The following is a 27,914-nucleotide window of genomic DNA, read 5'->3' as shown; positions in this document are numbered from 1 at the left end:
TGATATCAATACAGTCTCTTGCTAATACACATGAACTTGAATCTCAGTTTGAACTTTAGCTGCATTGATTTTGACTCGTTTAACCTCCATTGATTTCTAGTGCTTTGGCTGATTGCCCGTCTCCTTTACACTGCCTCAGCAGAGTAGGGTGCCTGCAATCAGATTAAGGACATAACAGAAACGCACATGATCAAATCACAGAGCTTTGATCACTACAAATTTGGTGTGGATTTTCAGTGAAAATATGTTATTTGCAACCTTCAATTTGTCAGACAGGGGAGTCCAAAAAAATATTTTAAAAAGACCGATCGCCTGGCCTCTCCGAGGGCCATACAGAGACATGCCAAATTATTAAAAGGAAACAGATTTTATTCACTTTGAATGCTTGTATATAAGAGGACAGGAGACATTAGCCCAGTGAGTCACATGAATAAACACAAGTGCATCATGAACGTACATTATTTGGCGATCGCTACAGTAATAACATTTCCAGGAGCACGCAGAGAAAACAGTCTCTCACAGAAGGTCCAGACTCAGGAGTGAGAGAATACGTTACAGTGAGTCCCCTTAGAAGCAGAATACAACAACAACAACAAAAAAAGAAAAGAATCAATTCAAATGACAAATGTGATATTTGGAATGCAAACTTTGTATAAATATATCATCATTGGTTTTCAACATTGGTTGGCTAAGAGGAGAACATAATGTAGTTCATGGAGAGTCACAGTCTTCACAGTCATGTGTGGACAGAACTGCGGTGGAACAGGGACAGGGTTTGTGGCTACTGACGGTTGTCATTAAAGCTTCAGCAAAATCAAGCATGCATCTTAGTACAAACCTACATTAGCAGCACACTCTATTTCCTCAACAATTAGACCCAGTACATTTAGTAGAACAAACGATAAGAAATGAAATCAGAAGAGATAACCAGACAAAAAGGCCAGACACAGAGAAGCAAACCATGTGAGTTCACCTCTATAATACAAACTACAATGGCTGCACAACAGTGCTGTCCCATATCCTCAGAGTAAGCTTTCTTTTTTTTTTAGTATTTTTTATTTATTTTTGGTTCTCTGGTTGTTTCATATATGAGGTCACAAATGTTCTAATAAGTTAGCTAAAACAGTATTCTCATACAGTAGCTGGCTCCATCATCTAAAAAGATTTCCATTCTTTAAAAACAGTAATATTTTCTAAAGTATAAAGTTTTTTTGTATGCACCAATGGTAAGACTACTTTATCTTTGGATTTTCCATTAAAGCAATACTGTAAGTTATTATTGTTTCATAATAGCGTCATTGTTATTATTGTTAGTCATGGCAAGTGCAGAAATGTTAAGAAACAAAATTATTTTGTACTGAAGGAAAAATTAAAAACTGGGGAAATTACAGTATTGAAGGCAACAGAAGAAAAAAAAATAAGTGCACAATCGAAATGCTCTGTTTAAAAGACAACAAAAATAGAAAATATCTTATAGATGTGCATCGATCTAATTCATACACAGATTGGGTCTTTCAACTTGGCTCAGTGCAGGAGAGGAAGTTGGTTGTACAGTGACAATTTTCAACAGCATTCGAGGGTAAATGCTATGTTTTAACATGAGCATGGCTAAAAAGCCTCAAGTGTCTTTGACTGGGACAATACAAAAGTTAAATATACAAGTCATTTGTTTTAAACCTACCATACAATTAAGTCATCTGAATTCAACAATCTACGCAACACCAAAATGTTCATACATTTATCTATCATTAACACAGAATGTTTTTGTCAATTTTCAAAAAGAAAAAAAAAAAACCCTAAATTATATTTTTCCACAATTTACAACGGTCTGCAATACGCTTTGTGTCTGGGCAAATACATGTCCGTGAAAAAAAAAAAAGTGAACATCTACTAGCTTAGTTTCAGGACTTTGAATACAAATCAGAATTGTACGTTTTCATTCATTACACATTTCTTTTGGGCTTAATATATTTTCTATTGGTATGTCTTGTAACAGAACAAAATTGAGAGCTGTTGACCTGAGAGAAGACAACATCAAAAGACATTACATCACTTCATTAAGCCAATAATATAATATTTTAACACTTGACAGGGCAAAAAAATAGTGTGGGTGTTTTATGGGTGTCTGTTAAAACGTACACGTTATGAACAGACTTTTGGTTAGTTAAGTAATCATGAAACCATCTCAGGTTCTTCACCAGTCTTTAGCTGTGCACCCTTTAGTTTCCAAACAGTTCCCATATACTCAAGTTTTTGTTAAAAACCAGCATATTGAAATGGAAAAAAACATTCTACTGACACTTGTTTTTGGTTACAAGCACTGGTAATGCAAGTTGGATCCTACAGGATTCAGTCCTTTTAAAACAGTCTGCTAAACTAGCTCTGGGTCATATCTTTCCCCAGTGTAATCTACAGTGGAGACATTTTGTTTTACTTTCCTCTTGTTAGTTTTTATTCCGTAGAGTCTTTTCTGAGGTCTTCAAAGCCATAAAAACAAGTGTTATCAAACCTCTTGCTCCGATATATTATGTCGAGTATTGTCCCTCCTCTGACTCATCCACAGAGTCTATTGGTTTTGTGTGACATGTCTTTGCAAGGCTTGTCAGGCTTGAGGTAACATTTGAAGGCGAAAGAACATGATGTGAGTGAGAAGCCTGTGAGCTTTGGGAAGCCTCAGGTAAAGCTGAAGTCAGGATTGAGCTTTGGAGATGTCTACTGGTCTGGTCAGAACTGGTTGGGGTAGGGATTGAGGTTTCAGAAGGACTACCTAAAGAAGACTGGGCCGTTGAAGAGGATCTCTGTTCAGTGGATGGATTTGACTGAGAGGTAGATGAGGGACTGATGTGAGGTAATTGAGAAGCATGCTCTTTGGCATTCAGTCTCTCTGCCACTCGTTGTCTATGCTGAGGAAACTCAAGATGTTTGATGAGCTCTGCATTCCCAGTGACAGACACCTCACAAGCGAGACAGTCATAAAGATGACCATCCTTGCCTTCTGTTTTACACTCTGTTTTGGAAACAATACAGTGGCTTAGAAGAAAGTTGTTATTCCCATCTGGCTGCTTAGTGTTGACAGAGCTTATGAAGGGGGAATCTGTGCCATTGAGTTTGCCTTGCTTCTTGTCACATTTGGATGTAATGGTGTCCTCTCCATGGAGGCGAGCAGAGATTTGGCTAGGTTTTGGTTTCTCTGGTAGCTGCACTAACTGTTTCTGTTGTTGCAGCTGCAGTCTTTGTTGCATCAGTGCACCCTGCAGATTTTGTTGATATTGCTGGAGAATGGAGCCCGGGGACAACCCCATTAGAGCCTGTGGCAAGACTGGACCATATGGGAACATGCTTTCCATGCCAAACATGGGCTGCAGGAGGCCTCCAGGCATAGGTGTGGGAATATGGGCAGAAAAAAGTGGAGGGAAGCCAGGCATCAGACAGGGCAGGAGAGAACTAGGGAGCAGAGCAGCTTGGTCAGTTTTCATTGCTGCTTGAAGAACTTGTAGCTGAGTTGGGTCTATGGCATATTCCCTTCCAGTATTTGGAGCAGATACTGTTGGTCTGGAAGAGTCTGACTTCTCTTTACTGTTGCAAGAAGAGTTTGCACGAGTAGCATTTCCCAATGGAGTACTGTCAAGTTTGTGTGTGGGAATCTTGTTACTTCTAGTGTCATTTTCTTTGGGTAACTGAAGTTCCTGTTGTGTGGTCTTTGGGGTCAAGACAGAGTTGGTTGTGCTAACTACATCTTTGTCATCCATAGCTGATATGGCAGAAGAGGACGTCATGGTTGGCTTGCAGGTCAGCTCATTTACAGGAGGGTCACTGGCACCTTCTACGAAAATGAATCAAGAAAAAAGCATGGTTTAGAAAAGATCAGAATTTTAAGTAAATTAATTAAAAACAAAGTGTAGGTTAGACATACCTGTTTTTATGGAAGAAAAACCATCAGTCATTTTGCAGTTACCACCTCGTATACTTTTAGTGTTCTGCGTCTGCAGACTTGAGTACATTGGAGACTGGCTCAGACACTGAAGGGCAGTTTGGTTGAGGCCCACTGAACTCAGCATAGCTTGTGGTTTGGCAAGTTCTAGAGCATCACTTGTTTTTTTTAGATGATCCACATCTTGTTGAGCCATCAGCTGTCGAGCAGATACTGAACCCTTGTCCCTCGTCCTCTGGCCACCCAAAGCCTCCTTAACTTTAGCAAGATGTTGCTGGGAGAAGACATGGTCACGAATAGACAAGCAGCCACTGTATTTAACAGAGCAAAGTGTGCATTCAGTCTTAGGTCTATCAATAGAAGTACTCTCTGTACCAAACTGCTTTGCAAGGCTAAGCTTCGCCTTTTTCTCCTTGGCACGAGCATTCTGAAACCACACCTGAACCACCCTCTTGGCAAGTCCAATGTCATTGCCCAAGGCTTCACACTCGAGCATTGTTGGGGTTTTATAGTCACTAAAGCAGGCTTTGAGCACTTTCACCTGCAGATTGCTCATTTGAGTGCGGTAGCGTTTTTGGCTATATCTATCATCAAAGCCCTGACTATTGGAGCTACCAGGGCATGGTGAAGCTGGATCAGCCAAGCTCGAATTTTCACTGTAATCTAACACTAAATCACTATCAAAATCTTTAGCATTAAAGCTCATTGCAGGGCTAACCAATCCAGAAGACATCTTTTCATCACTTTCAGAAGAAGCCTCCCTCTCAGTGCTGGGGGACATGTGGTCGATACTGCCATGTTTACCCTCTAGAGAGTCATTTCCTTCATCAGTTGTATGGTCATTGGTCGTGTTTGTGTTAGCCTCACAGTTATTCAGCTTGCTCTGTTCAAAAGCCTGATAAACTGACATGGAAGGCATCTCAAAATCTTCCATACTCTCCCCTTTTATAGGTTTTGGACTCAGACGCTGTTGATGTGAAGACAGGTCCATGCTTTTGCACGTAGGAGAATCTGCATCATCGGTGGATCTCAAAAACTGAGAATAACTGGCAAAATCAAAGAGATCAGGTTTGATTTGAGAACCTTCCTGGTCTTGAGTCATACTAGATATTGCCATACTATACCCTGCATTCCTTGCTTCATGCCAGTGACGTGAACGTATGTGTGCAGCAAGAGCGGTCTGTGCTTTAAAGAGAGCTCGACAGAATGGGCAACGTCGATGGATATGAGATGGTCCCAATGCCCGAAACTGGCCTTTCCTCTCACGAGCTCGAGTGTTCTGGAACCAGACTTGAACTACTCTTTTTTTAAGACCGACCTCGTTAGAGATGTGGTCAAGCATCTTGCGAGTTGGATTGGAGTCTAAAAGGTATTTCTGATACAAAACCTCTAGTTGCTCTGGTGTTATGGTGGTCCTCATTCGTTTGTCTCGCTGGGGTTCCTCCCCATTATTTTCCCAATCAGTCTCCAAAGAACTGGTTCCTGCTTTCTCTTCAAGTTTCCTCTTTAGAGAGTTTATTGTTGAATCTGGAATGGTTGTCACTGCTGGTGGATTTGTCACCATCTGGGAAATTGTTCCTGAAAGCAGATGCCTTGCAAGTAGGGGATTAGCAGGATCAAACAGCATAAGAGGCATGTCTGCTGGACGGTCGAGGAACTGTGGGCTGGGAAAGTAACTTTGGGTAAGGAAATGCATTTGCTGGTGCTCTTGCCAATGTTCAAAAGAGGGGAAGCTCAATTTACACTGGATGCAGTGGTAAGGGCTCATTTCCTGAGCTGGCTTCTGTTGCAGTTGTTGCTCAGATGAAGGAATCTCGAAAGGACTAGAAATCTTTTGGGAGCTCTGTGATGGAGTTGTGTTTGTTTCAGACGTGCAGGAAACCTGCTGTTGTTTAGGAGGAGAATGAGAGTGAATCTCTGTGCTTACATTTTGGTTCTCACAAAGAGGCTGCATTCTGTTCTCCAATTCCTCAAACTCAGTGTTGATACTAACAGCCTGTTTAGCGTCAGAGGATACTTCATTTGCTTGTCTAATCTCTCTAGAAAGACTTGTTGTGTGCATATGCTCAGAATCAGTGGACTTCGCATTAGTACTAGAACCAGATGAACTGGAGGGGCTTGAGCAACAATTTGCTTGTGTAAAACCAGAGGGTCCAGATATCGGACTATGACACTCAGTCTTAGAATCCATCGAAGTGTCATTCTGATCGTTCTGCATTTCCTCCTCGTCGTCTTTGTAACACTGCATTTTCTGGTGATTAATTAGATCAAAAATGCGTTGAAAGACTATGTTGCATTTCTTACACTGGAAATTGTTGTTGGAATTACGAAAGTAGCGGTCATTAGATAGGTCTCTGCGTTCACTATCCTTCCCTCCTTCGCCTTGGTTCTCATAGTTCTTCCGAGCTTTTTGTCTGGAATTTTGAAACCATACCACAATCACACGCGTGGAAAGATTAAGGAGGTTGGACAGTTGCTCAAACTCATCATCTTTGGGGTATGCATTGGCATCAAAAAAATCCTGCAGTAATCTTAGCTGATAGTCAGTAAACCTGGTTCTTGAGGACCTCCTACCCCCATTAAATTCTTGTCTTAGTGGTTCAGGAGACGGTGGTCTAGAATCCACCTTTACATCTTCCAGTGTTGTGATGGGAGGGTTACTAAAGTTATATGGAGAATCCTTGTTGCGCTGGCGTTCTTTGAATAGAGTGTTACGAAACCAATGCTTTATGACTTTATGTGGCAAACCAGATTTGTTGGCCATCTCGTGGATTTGGTCCTCGTTCGGAGAATTGTTGATATCAAAATGCTGACGCAGAATTACAAGCTGATCATCTGTGATTCTGGTTCGGGGTCTTTTACTTTGCTGCTGCAACATTGATGGAGTTAACTGTTGTTGATAAAGCTGTGTCAAATCAGAACTCAATCCGGCCTCCACTGGGGGTAGATGGACAGGGCCCTGATGAGTTAAAGCTTGCAAAGGTATGGGGGGGATTAGAAGTGGGGGGAAGAGAGGAAGTTCCATGGGTAAGGGAATTTGAGCTAATGGAGTCTTAACTTGAGAAATGGAGACAGTAGCAGGAGTAGAACTGAGTGTAGAGACAGGAACAAATGGTTGCACTGGTTGTTGCTGTTGTGGTTGCTGCACTGAAGGGTTGGGAATCATAGGTGGTGTAGGAGAAGGGGATGAGACAGGAGAAGCCTCTGGAGTTTTAGGTCTCAATGGAAACAGTTTGTCATATTTCTCCCTGTAGTCTTTGGCAAATTTCTCCAATGACTTAATAGGAAATACGGAATGATGAATCTGCTCTTTATGGCTCTTCAGAATCAGTGCATTGGAAAAAAGCTTTCCACAGGACTCACACTCTAGCTTCTCCATGCCTTCTGAATGATCCACTTCTTTGGTGTCAGTCACATCCCCACCATTTGGTATCGCCTCAGTAATATTTTTCTGATATCGCTCCTTATTTTCATTGAATTGCATGACTAACTCAAAACCAATGTTTTCAAGCAAAGCCTTTGAAGCATTCCCAGGGGCATCATGGGCTATTCTGGGTGGGAGAAACTCACCAAAACTCTTCCCACTGGTTGACATCTCTTTGTTTACATCTTCATTTTCTTGTGTTTTGGGATGATGTGTTATTTCTCCGATACCCACATTATCCATTTCTTTTGATCCTGCATTATTGTTCAGTTCATCTTCATCCTTCTCACACTGTGGATCACTGGTCAGTTTCTGTTCATTAATATCAGGATGAATTACAAGATCTTCATTTTGTTTTTGTTCAGAACAATATTTCAAGCCATCTTTTTTAGAAGACTCAGCAGTATCCTCATTTACATTAGGCTTTAATGTGCTTACGTTTAGACCAGAACCTTTAAGGTTCACCTCTGGATTCATGCGGAACTCTCCTCCTGGAATAAGAAAAGGAAGAAGCAATTGCTGTTGCTGCTGCACTGAACGAAGAGCCTCTGTTGCCATAGGAAAGGGGTGTAAAAGTGCAGGATTGAATAAATGGGACTGAAGAAGAGCAGCGTTCTTTTGGAGCTCTTGCTGGAGATGGGCTTGAGCCTGGGCTAACTGCTGCTGCTGTTGTTGTAATGACATTTGTTGTTGCTTGGTAGCTGAATCAATCGTGTTTACTAACTTCTTCCTCATGTCAGATGTTGAAGGATGGATGGTGTCTGGGTTTGCAGGTGTGCCATTGAGTTCAGTGTTTTGTTGGTGGCTTAGATCAGCATTGTTCATGGAAGTAGTAGGCTTCATGGTTGCAGGGGTGCTTGACAATGCCTTGCATGGGGGAGGGCCAATAGATTCAGAACTAGAAGTGGATGTTTCAAGCTTGGATGCACGAGCTTTTGTCTGGTGCAAGACAGAACGCATATGGATCTCTAAGGTTGAACTCTGACTATATGCTACATTGCAAATACTACATTTAAATGGTTTGTGGTCTGCATTGTTGACAGGCTCTTGCAATCCAGTTGACGTGTCCTGCAGAGACCGTTTAAGTTTGTGTAAGTGTGACACTGAGTTGTAGTGAACCAAGAGAATATTCTTCTGTGTGAAAGATTCCTTGCAAACAGTACATTTGAAAGGTCTCGATGGATCCAGAAATTTCTCCATTGTAATATTCGGGCCCTTTCTAAGTGGAAAAACAGGCTGCTTGGGGTCACATTCAGCATTATCTTTAACTGAACTTGATTCATTCTCTGTAGGACTGTCTGTAAGTTTTTTCTCCAAATCACATTCTTCATCATCTTTCATCTCCGTTTCTTCTGGTGATCCCTCCTCTTCACCAAATGTTTGGTCTGCAGAGATCAGGGTATCACCATTCATCATTAAACCACCATAAAGCTGCTGTATCTGGGTTTCACTTAGCTCCAGGTGGCTTGTCTCAAGGTGTTTCCGAAGGGCCTGCATTGTACGAAAACTGCGTTGACAGAGGCAGCATATGGTGGCAGCTCTGATAGCATGGTACTGAGAATGCAGTTGCAACTTTTCAGGGGTTTTAAATGCTAGGCTGCACTGATTACACCGGTACTTGTAAATGTGGCGATCAGATATTGCCGTTTGAGATTTCTGGCTATGAAGCTGGTTGAAGTGTGTCTGGAGTGCACTTGAGGATGTAAATACTTTGTTGCAGCCTTTCTGCCAACAAGGAAACGCAGCATTGTTCTCCTTTGTGGATTCTGCGTCCTCTGATGGTTGTTTATACATTTTTGCTGCCTCCAAGTGAGGTGTGGTACCTCTCTCAGGTTCAGCATCGGTTGAAATTTCTAAAGAATAAACAGAAAAACAATTGCTGTGAATTAATAATGAAGCAAAATGAATTAGAACAATCATAGTTTAGTAATTAAACCAAGCACACATATTGATAAATCACATGTGGACTACTTATTCAGTCAGATCATAACTGTCAACCTTTTTTAACCCTTTGATGCACAAGCTATGCAAAAAGACCTGCATTCATGTCCTATGTTATTTCATGCATGGCCTGGCATTTTTTTCATCTTTTGAAATCACTTTATTTCAGCGTTTAATATTCCATGATTTATGAACATTCAAAATATCTTGTTTTCAATGATATTGTTTTATATTTTCTAGGTTTTGTGTTAATACATCAAATTTACACACATGGGTCAAAAATGACCCATCTATGCAAGTGTGATAAAACAAAATGAATAAAGAACATTTTTTTGTTAAAATAACTAATTTTGTAGTTATTTAGATCAACACATTTACTGTAACACTTGAAATATGTTTATTGTCCACTTTGTTACACATACCACACATAAAACTCAAAGTGCTTTACATGGAACTAGGGAATCTCCTCAACCACCACCAATGTGCATCATCCACTTCTGATTGATTTATGACAACAAATAAAAATATTTAGGTGTCCGCCTGACAGTATATACTTGTAGCTATGTATAATAACGTTCTATTTCAACTTTTATTTTGTTGACCTAGCTAACATTAGATAGAATAGAATATGTCAACAGCAAGCTAGCTAATTGTATTGGACATGTTTCTCTTTCTCACTAGTAACCTTAGCCTAAACGTTTAAATATTATATCCAGTCTTTCACAAAATATATATAAAAAAATATAAAATAAGATGTACATGCATGAAATATACAAAAGCAGCCGTGTTGATTTGTGAAATGTGTGGCAGGTGAATTGCTTTCTGCAGTAAATATGTTCCTACTATTTACAAATATCAAAGGTTCCCATATGACCCATGTGTGCAAAATTGATGTAGAAATACAAAAACTGTTGTTATGCTAAACATAATGTTTTGTGGAAATCAAAAACAAGATATTTTATAAATACCTGGATTAATAAAATATAAAATACATTTCTTTCAAAGATTCTGCAAAGAAACACTAAGCCATGATTGAAATAACATAGGGAATGAATACGGGTCATTTTAGACCCATGTTGTGCATTAGAAGGGAAGTGACACAAAAACGATTTTATTCGAAAAGTAAGGATTTGTAATGATCTAAAACAAGTTAATTGAGGAATACCTGGAATACTGAATGATGAAATTCATCAATTTCTTGCAAAGAAAATTCTATGTATACTAACCATCCAGTCTCTTTGCTTCATTAGCATCTATCAGCTGTGTATCCGAGTTGGGCACAGGTAAAAACATCTTCTCTGGCAGCACGTCTGAAGCAATCATCTGATCACAAGGGAACAAAGAAATCATAATAGGTTTGATAAATCCATTTTGTGGATTAATTAATCCACAAAAATCTCATTATTAAGTCATTTGATTGTTATCTCTGAAAATGATTGGTCATTATGCTGTGTTCCAGCTACGTGTGCATTAACGATGCATCGTGCAAGAGAATAGACCCTTAACTTCAGAAGGCAAAATGGAATCGCAGTCATGAACCAACACTTAAAGCAGTTCAAAGGTTAAGTATGAATGGAAGCCCTCTTTGGTCCATGACAACACAATTAGCTAACTTTGGATGTAAAAAAGCCACTTTACTTATCTCCCTCTCCTTCTTTCCTCCTGTACCCACTCAAATTTAAAATGTGTAAATCAATGCAACTTTAAGGGGGTGAGAGGGAGGGATGAACAACCAAACAAAATGGCTGCTATTTCCATCACAAAGCACACCATTTCAGGAAAGTGCTGTATTGAAGGGACACAAAGGAGCACACAAGTCCTCTTCAAGGTCACATTTAATTTAGAACATAATTACCAGGCACGGTTCATAACGAAAATCACCTAGCACTGGCTCAGAACTAATGAAGCACAATTATTTTCATTACTGTATTTCAGTTCAGCTGGGTAAGGGGAGAGGAACGCCAAGTGCCGAGGAGAGAAATCAAGTGAGATGGCAGAACAGAGGGCAAGGAAGACCAAGAAAGATAGGAGAGGGGAGAACACATACAGAAAAGCCTTTTACGCAAGAAAAGGCACTCAGCGCAAGCTGACTGAATTGGCAAAAAATCTCCAACCTTTCAGAAACAGTGAGGCATGTCTGCTTCGGGTTCAAACAAGCTCTGGGTGCATTAGTATCAATTTATATTCTGCAGATAAAAAAAGCTAATTTTAATATTCATTGGATCGGAGGCAGCTACCTCTTCCCTCCCCCAACTCAATGTCATTACTTGTCTCCGTTTGCTTGTGCTGGAGTCACTGAGGGTCTAAACACCCCTCCTTATAACCACATGCACATTGTGCTGAACATTTTCTTGCATTAATACAATTTTTACTCTATATATAAAAAATAGTGGTCCACTGATGTTTTTTAATATCAATATCTAGAAACCAGCATGGCTGATGGCTAGAATAACACAAGTAATAATAGTGAAGAATTGCAGATTTTAAACAAGCACACTGCAAAATGTACTACTTTTATTTTTTATTTTAAAAATTGCCAAATATCAGCTGATTATTTAGTCTGCCCCATTACTAGTAAACATAAAAAAACGGGATCTGTAAATAGATCAGTAAAAACTGCCTAAGGAATAAAAAAAAAAACATAAAAATAATTCAAAACACATTGTCTTCTTAAATGCCCAAGCAATTGATCTTAAAGGGAGTTAAGATGTTTTTACTAGGTAACAGAAATAAAACAAAAAACTATTTTTGCTGTGAGAATTGTGGCTGGAATGGACACGTGTTACTGTTTAAAATCCTTGGTTGCTTTAATTCTTTATAAAAGCACTAAAAAAATTACAAACTATATAGCACTAAAATACTGAATCTACATGTTATATGCATATTGTCTTTTTCCCCCCTCACCGTGTTGATGAGCTTCTGAGTGCAGTCTGCAGTGACGCTGTGCAGCTGTGTGAGGTGGGTACGCAAGAGGGCAATGCTGTGCAGTGTGTCTTGGCACAGTGGGCAGCGGAGAGCAGGCTGAACTGCATGCTGGTTCATTACATGACTCCTTAGACGCTCAATATCACTATGACGGAACCGACAGAACGGACACTGCCGCATCTGAATGGAAGGAAACAAACAACAGAGGTACAAGAATTACATAATGTCTTTGCAATATCCTGTTCCTTTAAATAATATTAGGCTTTGTTTCTTTTATATTTCTCATTTTTTTGCACAATGGTATAGTTATGGTATAATAAGCAATTACGGTTTTTTTTAATAGTAATTAAATCAAATTATTATTCCATTATATTTTTCTAAGGCTTGCACAACTACTTGTTTTTACTATTCTGCAAGTCGTACAGAAAACTAATAGTCATCGGTGGTCTTATGGAACTTGTAAAATAAACATGGCAAAACCAGGTTACATTTTTTTTAAAAGATAGGCAGCAGACCTCTTCCTGTATTCGTGGCCTTTTGCAGGGAGAGAGGTCATCTGACTCGTCAGATCCAGATGAGGGACGCTTAGGACTTGAAGACGACTCATTTTGCTCTGCCTCTGTATGAATAAATCCTTAAAAAAAACATACCGATCATTTGTAAGCGCACATTGTTTAACAAGTAACAACACTAAGCTTATTGTAAAACAGTGGTTCCCATTGGCATTTGGTATCATAGAAAGCAGGGAAAACAACAATACAAATAATGCAATTAGCGGTATGGTGTTAACTATATTGGTGTGGGTTCACCACAGCATCTAATGTAAAATCTGAATCCAGCTGAAAAAACACTGTAGCAATAATTTTGGTAAAGACCTGATTTTTTCCTTATGTCTCCATGTTTACTTCGGTCTTCTTGGTTAGCTGTATCCACAGTGGGAGGCTCCATCCCATTCTGATCTGCTTGAAGAGCTGAAGAGAAAATTAAAAAACATTCAGTGGGCACATAACAATACACAAATTCATATGTACACACACACTCAAGGTTGTTTGTTTCCTATATGCTTTGCAATTTAAATTGCCAACTATTCGATTTTTTTAGCCAATTGGTCACTGCATAAAATATCTTGCGTGCATGTGCCACAGCGAAACAAGGTTGAATGCAGGAACACATTCAAACCTATAGGGGTCAGTCTACACTAGCTCAGTGAAACCCAACCAACCTGCTCAAACACATTAACGGAAACGGACAGACCGACACAAAAACTAGCCAGTAATCTACTAAATATCCTATGTATTCACACAAAAGAAGTTAAATAGATTGATCTTCTACAGTAAAAATATAGAGAGAAGAAAATCAGAAGGAGGATGAGTTAAGTCAGTGGCGTCAGCAGAGCTTCTTATGACCTGTGGGGATTCGAAAAGTCACAGGAGGAAGATAATACAGCAGAGGTCAGGAGGGTCACACACAAAGAGTCCATTTCAAAGCACAAATTGGCGAACAATGCCGCCATGACAGGCTTTAAAAATGATCTTATACAATAGGTCTTGTGCTCAGTTTGAGTCTGTTGTAGTAGTTCTTGCTAAAAGAAGCATTTTATAAAGTGCTCCCTGAAAACTGAAATGACTGTGCATATCCAAAACAACAATATTTTGACAACAGTCTTCAGTTTTGGCTTGTCATTTTTGAATCTTCCCAATAAACATGCTGTGGAATGGCATTTACTGACAATATTTTGACAACAGTATTCAGTTTTGGCTTGGAATTTTTTAACCTTCCCTAATGAACTCCAAAATCAAAAAGAGAGAGCACGCACACATTAAGACGGAAATTCAAAAAGGGCAATGATGCTCTGTTGTTCTTTTGCAGCATCTAAAAGCTTCGGCTGAGCTCTGTAGGTACAAAACACACAGCCTCGGGACACACTAAACCAGATACCCCATTCAACGCCCTCCCTCCCTCCCTCTCCTCATCCTCTTCTCTCTTGCTTTCTGCCTTTCTGCTTTCTTAGCAAAGTAATTGTTCTGCTACGTGGGGGGAAGGGAAAAGAAGAACAGAGTTGATTTGGGTGGGTTTTGGGCAGGGGGGTGGTTGGGGTATGGGGGGGGTGGAAACAAAAAAATTGCAAGAGGGTTGTCATAACAGACCAATCAAACGCAGGCCGAGGTATCTTCTGGTAATTCTTTGAGAAGGTGATTATGACAGAGGGTGAGAGAGAGAGCGAGAAAGGCCATCTGAACACCAATTATCCTGACAGACACGCTATTGATTTCCTATCAAACCAACACACCCATAAACACAGAACACATAACCTGAAACTGTCAAATCCGCTCTAGTTACGACCGCCCCATTGAGCCCGCTCGCTCAGTCATTCTCTCAGTCACACACACCGCGCTGAAACCTGACCAAAAAAAATGAGTCTATTGTTGAGCATCTCTCACAGGGAAAATCGCAACAAAAAAAGCTTAGGGATTGAAATAAAAAAAAAAAAAAAATCAAATGGCAACTACATGTATGGGACTGAAGGAAATCATTAATTAGTAAAAATTCATAATGTGTTGCATGATTTGTTCAAATTCTGGCAAAATGGCAAAAATGATCCATTTAATGCAAAACTTGTTTAGTTATGCACTACAAATTTATAATGCAAAAATTAGCCAAATTTAACCACACGCGTATGTGTTTTAGACAAAAACTTATTTATCATGCAAAAAAAAATTATAATTTTTTTCAGTTTAAAGTTGCATTGAAAATGCACTCTCAAAAATCATAGAGAGGGCATGTGGATTCATTCACTTTGAATGTTCATGACGCTTCTTGGACAAAACAGATGGCCATGGCTCAGCGTGGTGAGGTCATTTCGGCCAGTAATGAAGTGATCAGATGCACCCACACATGCTAACACACTCCAGGCACACACTCAACACACACTTCATCAGCACTTCCTACCCGTCCCAGGGATCAATATACAAATGCTCAGCAGCATTGATCCAGTATTGATTATAAATTAGGCAATGCCCTGGTGTTCCTAAAGAGATCAATAACCCGCCATTCAGCTGCGGCGCTCCAGCAGGTCGGAGGCAGCGCTGATCCGATGTTCCTACAGGTTTAAATTCACACTGAAACAGCTACTCACTCTCACTCACTGACTTTAGCATTGATTGTACATGACACACTGACTCCTAACCTTTTCTTGTACCCAGCGCGTTCGCCATTTCTCCTCATCGGGAATATAACGCTAATATACAGCATTTCAGTTTTCTTTATTTGAAATGTACCATGTTTAGGTTTTACATTAGTTTAAAAAAAAATTCTGATAAATATGACATTTGAAAACATCACGAAACAAATATTATCAAAGTTAGAACTGAGAAAAAAACATTAAAATATAAAAAAAATACACAGAATAAACCAGCAATATTTCCAAACACCTGTCAGTCTTTAGGAATCTCTATCAGAGCCTTTCCTTTAAAATGTTAATTTGAGAATGTTAATTAACTCATGCCTCGTTAGTGGGCTGCGCCTTTATTGGCTGCATTGACTGGCTAACCCTCTAGTTTAGCCTCTTTCTGGCCGGTGAAGATGTTACAAATGTGATTATTGGCAAGTCAATTAACAAAATCAATTCCTACTATTCAGTATAAAAGGCACACTCACTCGCTTCTTTTTCTTTCTGGCTCTCGCGCACAAATCCATTTGTAAATATACACATACAAACAGGCTGGGTGCCAAGGTTGGGCTATTGTTCAACTCATTAGTTGAGCTTATTCTGCGTTAGAACTAAATGCTAATTGCCTCCACCACCCGGTTTTCTCAATTACCCCAGTGTAAATATCTGCCCTCTTCCTTTTCCTATTCTTTTTGTTTTTCGGCATGTCTATCAGCCCCTCCCCCTCTGTTGTTCTGTTGTGTGTTTTAGAGCCTTGGGCGTCATGAGCACAACACACAAGGGACAGTCTTTTGATTAGGGTTTTAAGGAATTCTCCCTGACTTTCTCCCCAATATTAATCTAGCATCAAATGCTGGTGTTCTGCTTATGAGCGTGTTGGATTTTGCTTATCTCCCCCCACCCCCCCCCCCCCTGAAATTTGACTGGTTTACAAACAATTTTTGGTGCTTTGCAAAACCACTGAAGATAACTCTGTGAATTGAAACAGAACAAAGCGATCGTGCATGCGTGTCTCGTACCATTTTCTTGAGCAGGGCTTTTTCGGATTGTAAAGATGGCACTAAGCTCCTCCTCATCCTGCAGACCCTTCTGGATTCGCTGGAGTCTAAGCAGCCCCTCCCCTCTCTGGTGGCTCAATGAATGGGAGTGCTGCACTAAAGAAAGGCTGTTCTGAGTGGAGAAATCACACAGCACACAGTGCAGCCAGACATCTTCAGACTCCATTCCATCCAGCTGCTGCAAATACTGAGAGAAAGAGTAGAGAAAGATAAACATTAATCATAAATGATGTGTGAGGGTAAATGGAAAGGAAGGATCAAATAAGTTAGATCAATTAATAAAGCACTCTTCTGCTTCAACCAACTCACATTTCAACACCAGCACCATCCTTAAGTTACTTTAGCGGAAGTCATATATTGACCATATAGTCATAAATGATCAATATGTGGCTTCCTCTAATGTGGACAGCACAATATAGATCTATGCAGGATCAATACAACCCTGTAAAAAAACACCTATGTAGATGTTACTTAACATGCTTTGCTCAAATAAACGCTAAATCTCTCCCTCTGTTTGCGGTCTGGTGAAAGCTGAGCAGACAGATTCAAAGCAAATGAGTCCAGTGAAACATTAGATGAACACAGACACTAAAACACACATACACACAACCACAGTGAGAAACACCAGTCCACTTGTTTTACAGAACTCTAAACTGATTAGAGATGTGCTGAGTTAATGGACCACATTAGAGGGAGGGAAAAATAACATCCAATCTATCTCAATTACCATCGAGGCCTTACAGGTTTTTGGGAATAATGGCTTCACTGAGGGCATCTTAGGCTTTTGTGGATTTTACTGACAGGAATCCCAGGCCTTGAATCCGGTTTTGAATTGTGAGATTTACCTTGTATAGTCTCAGGCTGGTCTCGTGTCTGGAGTTCATGGTGTGTAGCTTCAGTTTCTCCAAGCTGCTGGCCTCGTAGTCGCAGGCATTGCACTTGAGCTGCACTTGGCTTCCAGCAGTGACACACCTGAGGCGCCACTCTTCTTCTTCCTCTTCGATGTTTCCATGTTGACTACTGGCCTCTCGTAGGTGTGCGGCTAACTGGTAGCGCTGTACGTGTTTGTCTGTCTGGCAGTGCAGTTGGAAGTTTGCTCGCAAAGGCGTAGCATAATGGCAAAGCCGACAGTGATGGGTGTCTCCAGTTGTGCTTCTCCAATAGGAATTGGGTAATGACCGCTGCATGGCCAGGTGTTGACTAAGCTCTTCTAGAGTGTCACAGGAAAAGCAGCCACATAGAACGCATTCAAAGAGTTTCAGTGAAGAGGTTTCATTGCAGGACAGAGAAGCGATGGCATCAGACAGTTTGGTCTGAGGTTGGCAGTGGCGGTAAAGCTCGGTGGCATTGTGCTTACGTTGACGTTGCATATGTGCCAAGTTCTGCTGCAGTAGAAGCACGTTGTGCGTGTGCTTTTCACTGGTCATGTGGATTCTGAGGTTCCGTGCCACGTTGGTCTCATAGTCGCAGACTTCACACCGCCACGATGCACGTCCCCGAAGCTTAGAGGGAGAAGGGGAGTTGGCTCGGGTGGGGTGAGTAAGAGTAGGATGTGAATGGGTTGAAGGATTAGGCTGGGCTGCTGGGCTGTGTGCATGTGACTGCGTCTGCAGGCTCTGCATGTTGTTGAGGTGTTTGTCCGATTGCATGTGAATGCTCAAATTGCCCTTAGTGGTGGTGGAATATTGGCAGACCTGGCAGCGGAACGGTTTGTATCCGCAAGAATAAGTCTCGCCTCTTGCTAGGCGTGGGTGGCTCTGACCACTGCTGCAGTACGGACACTCATCAGATTCTGACTCTGGGTGCTTCTCCTTCATATGGGCTTCAAGTGTTTGCTGGTACTTGTAATGCCAGTTGCATTTTGGACACTTCAATGTCTTGCAGGAGTTTCTGGAGTGTACCATAGATGCCTGAACGGCATAATTGAAAGATGATCCTTGGACATCGTCCCCAGCGGCAACAAATCCTCCGTCAATGGCCACCACCAGCCTTTTTCTAGATGCAGTGTCCAAGTGCCCTTCTTCAAGAATAGGCTGACTAGTCTGGGTTAAGGTAGGACTCAGTGTAGGGGATGTGGAATGGCTATGCTTATTAGGAAGGTCAGAATGAGTGACAGCATGTCTGTCATCTTCAAATAACCTAGTGGTTGGTTCCATTGCTATGGTGCTACCGTTTTCTAACTGGTCATTTGGTTCGGTTGCTGTGGCACTCTCTTGGTTGGCAAGTTGTTCTGTAGTAGTGACAGTGGACGGGTTTGCCACAACAAGGGAAGCAGGTGCAGGGTCGTGGCAGTTAAAGCTTGTTCCATACTCTGACTCAGAGTCTGTAAGGGTTTTGGTGTTGTTCATAAAGCTGGTTGCTATTGTTACAGAGTTTGGAGGTTTTGAAATGCTTTGGTTTGACAGAGCAGCTTCAGTAATGTGCTCTTGTCCACTACTGCTGCTAATACCATGAGCACTGTCATCTACAGTGCTGCCTACCTCTAAATACAATCTCCTTTCTCCTCCCTCACGACTTGCTTCATCCTTCCTCATCTTGTCCTCATTGCCTCTTTGTGTGCCCTCTCTTCCCAGGGTTGAAGGGTCTTTGGCAGGGCTTGGTATTGAGGTAGAAGGGGAGGTTCTGGGTGGAGAGGGCAGGAGAGGGAGTCCTGGCTTAGAGATCAGAGCCTTTTCATTCTCTTTCCGTCTTGCCGTGTCCTCTGTGCTTTTCCCAGAGGTCAGAGATGCCAGGTTAAGTGGTACCACAGACTCACAATTCCTTTTTGGTTGTAGGAAACAGAGAAATGGGCGGTTGCCTGGGCCGGCAGGCTGTAAAATGGCAGAGGTGTGTTTAAACGAGAGAAGATGTTGTTCTTCATTGCTGAGGGTGATGTTGTGTTGCTGAGAAGCGTGAGCCCTAAACAAGTGTGAACGGCCAAAAGACAGCCGACACAGAAAGCACATTAGGATGGGTTTGGTTATACCAGACCATGTCACCCCTGTCTCTGATGATCCTGCCACGTCAGGAGCATTATCTTTGGATAGGCGGGTCACCAGAGCTAGACTATCATTCTCGTCAAGGTTATGCATTTGGAAGACACGGAAAATCTGTGGAGCAGGGCTTTGAGACAAGGAAATGTAACAGGTTCTAATGATGGCGGAAGGGGAACCTAACGAGGAGGAGGGCACACCACTCGTGAGTTTACTATCCGTCACATAGGCAGACCCATCAGGCTGGTACAAGATCTCTCCGATAGGACTCTCCATATCCTCACCTTCTTCCTCTTCAGCTGCCTTATCCCTCTCTTTTAACATCTCTCTAGTTGAACATTCATTAACCTGTTTTTCCCTAAATCGTTCTTCATATCTCCCAGCAAGTCCCTCCTCCTCAGCCCGCCCCACTAGTCCATCTTGGTTGGACAGAGTTGCTGTGCTCTGATGAATGGCTTGATCTCTCGCCAGTAGGAGTGGATTGGGGGCCAGTGGTCTGCAGAGCCCAGGAGGCTGTTGTGTGTGGGGGCCAGAGGCTCCATTGTTGGAGACAGAGTCACAACACTCCATCCTCTGAGCTACTGAGCACGTTCATCCCACCCTGGCCTAGAAAAAGAATGAAAGGGAGAGAAAAGTTTAATTACCCAAACTTTAAACCTACATTACCATTTTCCAAATCACTTTACACCAAACATAATTACAGCAACATATGAATTATTTAAAATTTGAGCAGCATAAACTTTAGTGTCACTATTCAGAGAGAAGCATCTCTGGAATGATGAAGGAAAGCAGATAAAGGTCTAGACTATGATCAATAGCTCTTTGCCTAGCTGTATTACAGAGAGCTGAATATTACATGAGAGACAATTCCTGGAATCACCAAGATCTGCTCAATTAAATGTCTCTGTCTGTCTCTGACTCCCCCATCCCCCTCCATCTGAATTATATTTCCCTTTAGGCAACTGAGCAGAACATAGGCTGTGTCTACGGGGGATTGCCCCGTGACAGTGCCTCTGGAATAAGTTCCCTATTGACTCTAGTCCCAGGTTTCTCCAGAGACACGGCCCCCACAGGCCTTGATCAGTAAAGCAGCTGAAGTGAATTAAATTGAATTATATTAAAGCAGCCTATCACAACAGGGTTCAACGTATATTAGGCGTCTATAATAATTGCAATTCACATTAATGCTAAGTAGAAACAGGCTCACATTTGGATAGGCATTTTAATTCTACCAGTAGCACAAACTTGCACATTTTCCAAATACAACCATATGATGTAGCTACTTAAGCCTGCCTTGTGGTTACACCGTGGGCTATATTTAAATAATTAAAATGTGCTTATAGTTATTACAGGATTTATCTACAGTTAAGTCAACTAAATAGTGCAAAAACATCAAGTATTTTCAAAGAAGGTGTCTGAGGAGAGTACAGAGTTTGTGGATTGTAGTTAGGGGCTAATTGCTCTGTTTCTAGGTTGAAGAGTGCAGATTCTTGAACTGAGATTCAAGCTGTTATATTGAGCTCTCTCTGATCCTCTCTACTGGAGGGGGCTAAAGTGCTAATGGGAAAATCAATAGCGTGAATGCTTAGCATCTTACTGGAAGCAAGAGCAGGATGCTAGCACACCAGGCTAAATGATGCTTTCCTTGATTTAAGCTCGAACTGGGCCTAAAAAAATGGACTTAAAAGGTCAAATGTTTCAAAAATAATGAACAATTCTTATACATAGGAGTCCACTCATTGAAATAAACACAAATGCCTATAGAGTGCTAGAGGTACATATTCATAAACAAACTGCCATACTGACGCTGACACTAACGAAACTTTCTTTACAGATCAATGAACATCCATTATTTTTTTGCTCCGTGTGTGTATATGTGTGTGTGTGTGTGTGTGTGTGTGTGTGGGGGGGGGGTAGTTAGTGATGTATCTCATTAGCTGCTAGGTTAATTACCCATCTCTCTGGGATACCTGATAGGGGGCACACAGCTGGAATCAAGACACATCTTAAACCAATTACTCCCTCTAAGTGTGTGTGTGGATTAAGATCAAGATGTCAGCTGAGAATTAGACAAAACAGCACTAAAACTAATATTAACCTTGACACTAACAGACAGTACCAGCAATAACCCTTAAACAACAACAACAACAACAACAGCAGCAACTACAACAACATTTACAGGGAACTGTTTTCACTGCCCTGAGATCAGGAAACTTTAGACTAAATTATTAGCTAACATAAAATTAACCCACATGTTGTGGGCAATTCCTGTTATCACATAAATCTCCCACTTTGCAAAATGAAAAGAAAAAGAAGAAAAAGAGGTAACATTTTGGGGGGGATTTCGTTATTCAACATTACAGTATAGCAAGGAAATACTAACCTGAAAAAATATAAGAAATAAATAAGTTTCTTAATAACCACTAATTAATAACCACTGAACTAATTTTGCTCCTAATGAAAGCTGTAACATCTCATTCTTGTGCATTATTCCGTTCATTTTGTCTACTTCGATGTTTATGTTAAATGATAGAAAATTGTGAGAAAGGTTGCAAACTTCACATAAATTTAATAATAGAAAATTATATTATTTTTATTTTATTTTATTTTATTATTTTTATTATCTTTTAATAATAGAAAATATATATATATTTTTTAATATAAAAAAAAATATTGTTAGAGGGGTGATTTCACATTCACAGCACAAATTGCTTATTGGCTTCCAGTTTTAATGCTAATTTAATATTTAGTAAACATTCTATTGCACAGATATGACTGTACAACACACCTAATCCTTACGTTTTTTACGTGTCCACATGACACAGCACATGGCTATACTCCAGAGTACCTATTAGACATCAAAGAACACTTAAAACAATCAAGTGTGTGCACAATCTTACTTTGTGCCAGCGTTTTTATCCTTTTAAGCACTTGCAACATGCATGAATGCACGAGCACACAAAAACTAAAACTGTTACAAGGGTTGAACTAAAAAAAATGAAAGTATCAAACCAAACTTAAACCAGCTAACCCCACACCCTTCCCTCTCACAGCCACACAAACACAGACACATTTTCTCCCACTGTATTTAGACAGCTGTCCTCTCTGCTGTGCGCTTGTCTTTGATCTTTGATTTAATGCCCCATTTCCATTAGAGACACTAGCCCATTCAGGAGCAAAACTTCAAAAGAAAGAGAGAGAAAAAAAGAAAAAGTCGACGAAAGAGAGGGTGAGAGTGGTGGAGAAAATGTATGACTTTATCGTAATTTAGAAAACCGAGGCCTTAAAATTGTTAGTCAGCCAGAATAAAACAAAATACGTTAGCAGGAAGTAAAATGCTGATGCACTTCCTGTATGACATGCAAAAAGGAAGTGACAGACAAAAATGGAGGGTCAAAGTTCAAAAGGTAATGCTGATGTTATGGTAGGGCCATGAAACTGTTGTGACAGCTTCCTCCTTAAAAATGAGCCTTCTATTATAGCTCTGAAAAAAAATATAATTTGCTCACTTAAGTTTCAATAGGCAGAGATGTAGAACAATGTTTTACACATGCACAGTGATGCATTCCGTCAGTATGCTTACAGTAAGTCACACACGCTTTAGTTTCTACAGTGAAAGTCTGAGTGTGATGTAAACGTATCGATCTAAACTGCAGCAAGATCCAGCGGGATTATGAAATCAATGCTACACTGAAAGAGTTCTTATTCATTTGACTTGATCTCATGCCCCTGACCATGCATGGGAATCGCTTGCATGTGTGTGCTGCTCTTCCTCGGTCAAATTGCGGCACTTGTTACACACATATCAAATGGAAAGTGGCACTGTGTACTAAAGCTTTTATCTGTAAGGATTACTCATGTAAATATCCTGCATTCATTACCCGAGTATATGCACTGTGAAATGAGAAAGGAAAAAGAAAACATTTGTGCAAGATTAACTCCTTTTAACAGCTAGATCGCAATTCGCATAATCCTGCAGAGCTGAACAACATGCAAAACAAAAATGGAATTGACTAGCTAGAAATTTTTTTTTTTTTTTACTGCTATCTTTGTTTTTAATTTTTGGTGTTAGCAAATGATTTATGCAACCTCTAACAAAATGACAAGAGATTACATTCGGTTGGAGGATAATTGAAAATGGGTTGATGACAAATAATATTACAAGTAGCATTATTTTATCCACCAGGAATTGACTGAATTGGGAAAAGTGTACAGAAATTCCCTTTTTCTAAAACAAGAATAATGTGACAACTGGCTAGAAAAGAAATCCGCACACACACCATCATATATATATATATATATATATATATATATAGAGAGAGAGAGAGAGAGAGAGAGAGAGAGAGAGAGAGAGAGACAGAGAGAGTCATACACAAATACTAATATTACTATTGGAGATAAAAAACTAAAAACATGACATCACAATAATATTAAAATTACGAGTAAATATGTAAAGTTTCCAATCTGTAAAGACACGAAATTGTCATACTGAGCTGTTTTCCCTCTTTCTTTCAACAAATACCCATCCTTTTTTCCACATAATTCTAAGAAAAATGGTAAACATATATAGTACCCCTATTGAAATACATTTCAGCATTATTTAAAAAACACTCTCTCACTACAGTCTCAGTCTGTCTCCATTTCTAGTCCATTTCCAAGAAAATGTTTTAAACAAACCCACTGACCTTTGCATTACTGTGGTTTATGCACCTTTTATAAACTATTCATTCTATATATTCAACAGCCATGGCAAACAGCACACACCGCTTTCTGCTTGGACAAAGGCAGACGGTGTAATATAGTTCAATATTTGCAGTGAATTCTGGTGAGAGTTGACAGTAACACGGTGGTGAGGCAGAATCACTGATCACCCTCGCTTCTCCTGTGCGCGCACACACACACACACACACACACACACACACACACAAGGTCTGTTTAAGGCGTGGATGGAGAGCAGAATTTGAACTGACAGGCTGGGCCCCCATGCATTGTTCTCTGGCTCAGTGTGCGTGTGTGTGTGTACGAGTGTGTGTGTTTGAGAGGCCTTAGTGACTGATCTGCCGATGTGCCTCACTTCTCCACAACCCCAGCTATTATTATGATAAACAGAAAAAGTCAAACCCTGAAGGCAGTGTGTGCACAGACTCACAAACGAACGCACACAATTCAGTATTCAGATGTTGCAACACCTTATTTACAAACAACGCAACAACTACACAATATTTACAGTGTCCTGCAAGGGTTGGAGACTTTATGAACACATTGAATAAACAAAAAGATACATATACACAGCATATAATGGGACTGCTGCATTTTTTCAAATACAAATTATGAATAAGAAACAATTGTTTTAATGTATATTCAGGTTTTTTATAGTACATCCACAAAATTTTACTAATCCAGTAAAAAAAATGTTTCAATCACTCTCATTGGCTCAGCACTATCTGTTTGACACCGCTACCCTGCAGAGTCCACTTTTCTCTTCCCTATAGCTGTGCCCTTTCATCCCATCTTCTTCCTTTCACCCTGTTCCCTAACTCTGTGAACTCTGACCTGTGAGCAAATCCTCTTTCGCCCAACACCATCTCCTGTGTGTGTGTGTGTGTGTGTGTGTGTGTGTGTGGGGATTCTCAAAAGAAAGAGTTGGTGCTCGCTTCATTTGTGCCTGCTCCTCAAGCACACTGTGTTTATCACGCAGTAGAACTGGTTATTCCAGTGTAAGCACTCTATTTTAGGCCAAACACTGTATTTTTACATAGAAATGTAAAGATTATTGTATTTCTAAAGTTGAATATTCTTAGATTTAGAGAGTTAAATGAACAATTTGAAGCATAAAAAAATCTAAATAAAGCCTAAAATCCATCCTTGTTTTTTTTACGAGCCCAGCTGCTCATAAACAAACGATTGAACTATTAAGTCAAAAACTATTGTATAATGTATAAAAAAAAAAAAAACTATTTGTCACAATGTGACAGATTCACAAAAGGACAGAAAAAAACAATACCCAAACACACGGTCAGTCGGTCACACAAAAGCGCATCCACAAACACACATAGATAGATTTGCATTGCTTTTATAAATGTATGAATTAAAATTACAACACACAAGCTAATAACAACATTAACCTTATTTATTAATCTTTTATCATTGATAACTTTTGATCTCATAAAGTATAGCTTTGTAAACACATACATCATTTCCTATGAAATCTAAAAATATTGTTTTGTGCATTGTAGAATTTAATAAAAGATATTGTCTTATGAATATCTTTTAGGTTTTATCATATTTGCCTAACTTCTGGGGAACAAAACAACCACCCACCCATAGTATACAGTACACACAAAACCACACACACATACACACACACAGTTGAAGGAATAAGTCCAAACAGGCTTGACCAAGCATGCCCACGACATCAGGGCCAGCTTAATTCTCCCTCTAATACCGTCTACGCTTCACTTCAGACGCAAAAACAAAAAGTTACACCCTTGCGAACTTGTATCTTTAAAAAGAAATATAATATAATATGAAAAAAACAAGGCTATTAAATGAGTCGCGACGCGGAGGACGCGCAGAGGCTTCGTTCGGATCCTTCATCTTATCTTTCACACGAACGGATCTGGACCCGTAGCGTGTGTCAATAGGCTACTGATACACTCTGAAAATGAGCCTGATGTGTCAGTGTTGACTTACACAACAGCAACAACAGCACTCGTCCAAGCAAACGCATACACCGAAAGGACGTTTCTTTGCGCTTTTCGGTCTTTTTTCCTTTTCTTTTGCAACTAACAAGAGGGCGACAACTCTTGGAGAAAACAGGTAGGAGAACGCCAGAAGAGCTTTATAACTTCAAACTGAACTCGAGAAAGACACTGACGTCAAAGAAAGTGAATGGGATGCGATTTACATTCGTCATACATATGTAATAACAGCAACTGGTAAAGATCAATAACAAAACAGGCAGGGATGCAAAATAATCATGCATTGTGTAGTTCATTATTGTTACGCTTCACACTTTTGTAAATGAATACAATTTGAGCAAAGAAGAATCAACTATAGGCGAACGGTGAAGAACAGTCATCGGATACAAACTTACATTTGGACGCGTCGCTTTGTATTCCGGTAAACACGTTTATAGATCCCATTCGCGCAGATGCATGCGTTCACACATCATGCTGCTGAAGTTAAACGAGGTATTTGACTGTTCCTTAAAGCATTTAAAAGGGTTTGTTTTTGGTTGTACTGCAGACGACAGACGCGCCCTGGCTTCGGTTCGAGGAAGGAGGAGAGAGTGAAAAAAAATCAGTCCGGTCTTTATTCCTGCTAATTACTTTCGTGCAAAAAATGGCTGGAATTAACACACTGCGCATGTGCTGATTACACAGTCACGAGGGGAAGAGATAATTAGCTCCTCCTGGATCAATAAGATTCCAGGATGGGAGAGAGAAGGAGAGGAGGGAGGTGTAGGGAGGAGAGGGGGTGGAGGGGAGTGATGGAATTAGACTATAGGACAATTTTACATCTGCACATAAACAACAAACAATAAAGGAGGATAAAACAATAAAGGTGCCACGAGATGAGAAGCAGGTGGATGAGGAAAAAAAATAAACATTTATAGCAATAGTTAATACTCACATGACGAGTAGCTAGCCTATATGCACCAATGGAGAAGGAACCGCATTGTTTTGTTATAATCATAATCATGCATTCTCTGCAAATCCTAAAATCAGGTTCTGAAAATCAATATGGCTAGTGGAAAGTTTGTAGCGCTACTGTAAAAAGTGCATTTATGCTTAAAGTAGGCTATAGATTTAGCCTAGTAGATGAGAATTTTGGGTAGACATATGAAAACTGGATACGATTTTCAAGATAATTAACGCAAATTGTAAAATTGTAAACTTGAGCATCAAAACGGGAGTTCATTTTAGCAGTAGTTGTTCGAGGATGGACATAAAGATAAATATTCCTACATTAATTTTTTTTATTTATTTATGCGTTTAAATTCTATAGATGCTTTTCATTAGTGGACATTATAATTAAAAGTGTACACTAATGTAGGCTATTGCAAAGTGTTACGTTAAATAAAAACTCATCTGAACCCATTTTAAATATTGTAGGCCTATATTGGAGATTTTGTAGACTATAAATAAAAAAAATACACATTATATGTAAATAATAATAGATATAAAACTATTATTAATAATAATTATTAATACAATAGGCTACGTTACAAAGGAAATCAAATGTCCAAAGTTTTACAATTCAGAGTACATATTCAAACAGGGTACATCTATAGCATTTATGAAAAACATCTTTAAGGTCGAGTAACATGACTCTGAGTATTGCATAGGCAACAACAACATCTCAATAATAACCGCATCAATATTTTACCAGTAGCACATGACATACGTTTCATTTGTGCACGAGCAGGAAGAACATTGTTTTCATTAAAACTTCTACATGAAAGGAGCGAGTGTTGAAGTGTTTTTCACTC

The 27,914-nt window shown here is 39.9% G+C and overlaps 1 protein-coding gene across 1 annotated transcript; it reads right to left on the bottom strand.

The window, feature by feature from the left end:
- Positions 1-348: 348 nt before the first annotated feature.
- Positions 349-26,773, bottom strand: zfhx3a (zinc finger homeobox 3a). The gene is made up of 9 exons (XM_039654418.2): positions 26,517-26,773; positions 17,294-20,026; positions 16,410-16,635; positions 13,097-13,192; positions 12,737-12,855; positions 12,201-12,401; positions 10,523-10,619; positions 3,914-9,208; positions 349-3,823 (listed from the first exon to the last, which is right to left on the bottom strand). The coding sequence occupies exons 2-9, from the start codon at positions 19,988-19,990 to the stop codon at positions 2,526-2,528; spliced, it is 10,029 nt and encodes a 3,342-aa protein (XP_039510352.2). The 5' UTR covers positions 19,991-20,026; positions 26,517-26,773; the 3' UTR covers positions 349-2,525.
- Between the last annotated feature and the right edge of the window lie 1,141 nt (positions 26,774-27,914).

This window comes from Pimephales promelas, chromosome 10, assembly GCF_988280905.1.
Source record: "Pimephales promelas chromosome 10, fPimPro1.hap1.1, whole genome shotgun sequence".
Taxonomy (NCBI): domain Eukaryota; kingdom Metazoa; phylum Chordata; class Actinopteri; order Cypriniformes; family Leuciscidae; genus Pimephales; species Pimephales promelas.
The sequence above is the reverse complement of the archived record's forward strand: the minus strand, read 5'-3'. Positions and strand labels throughout refer to the sequence as shown.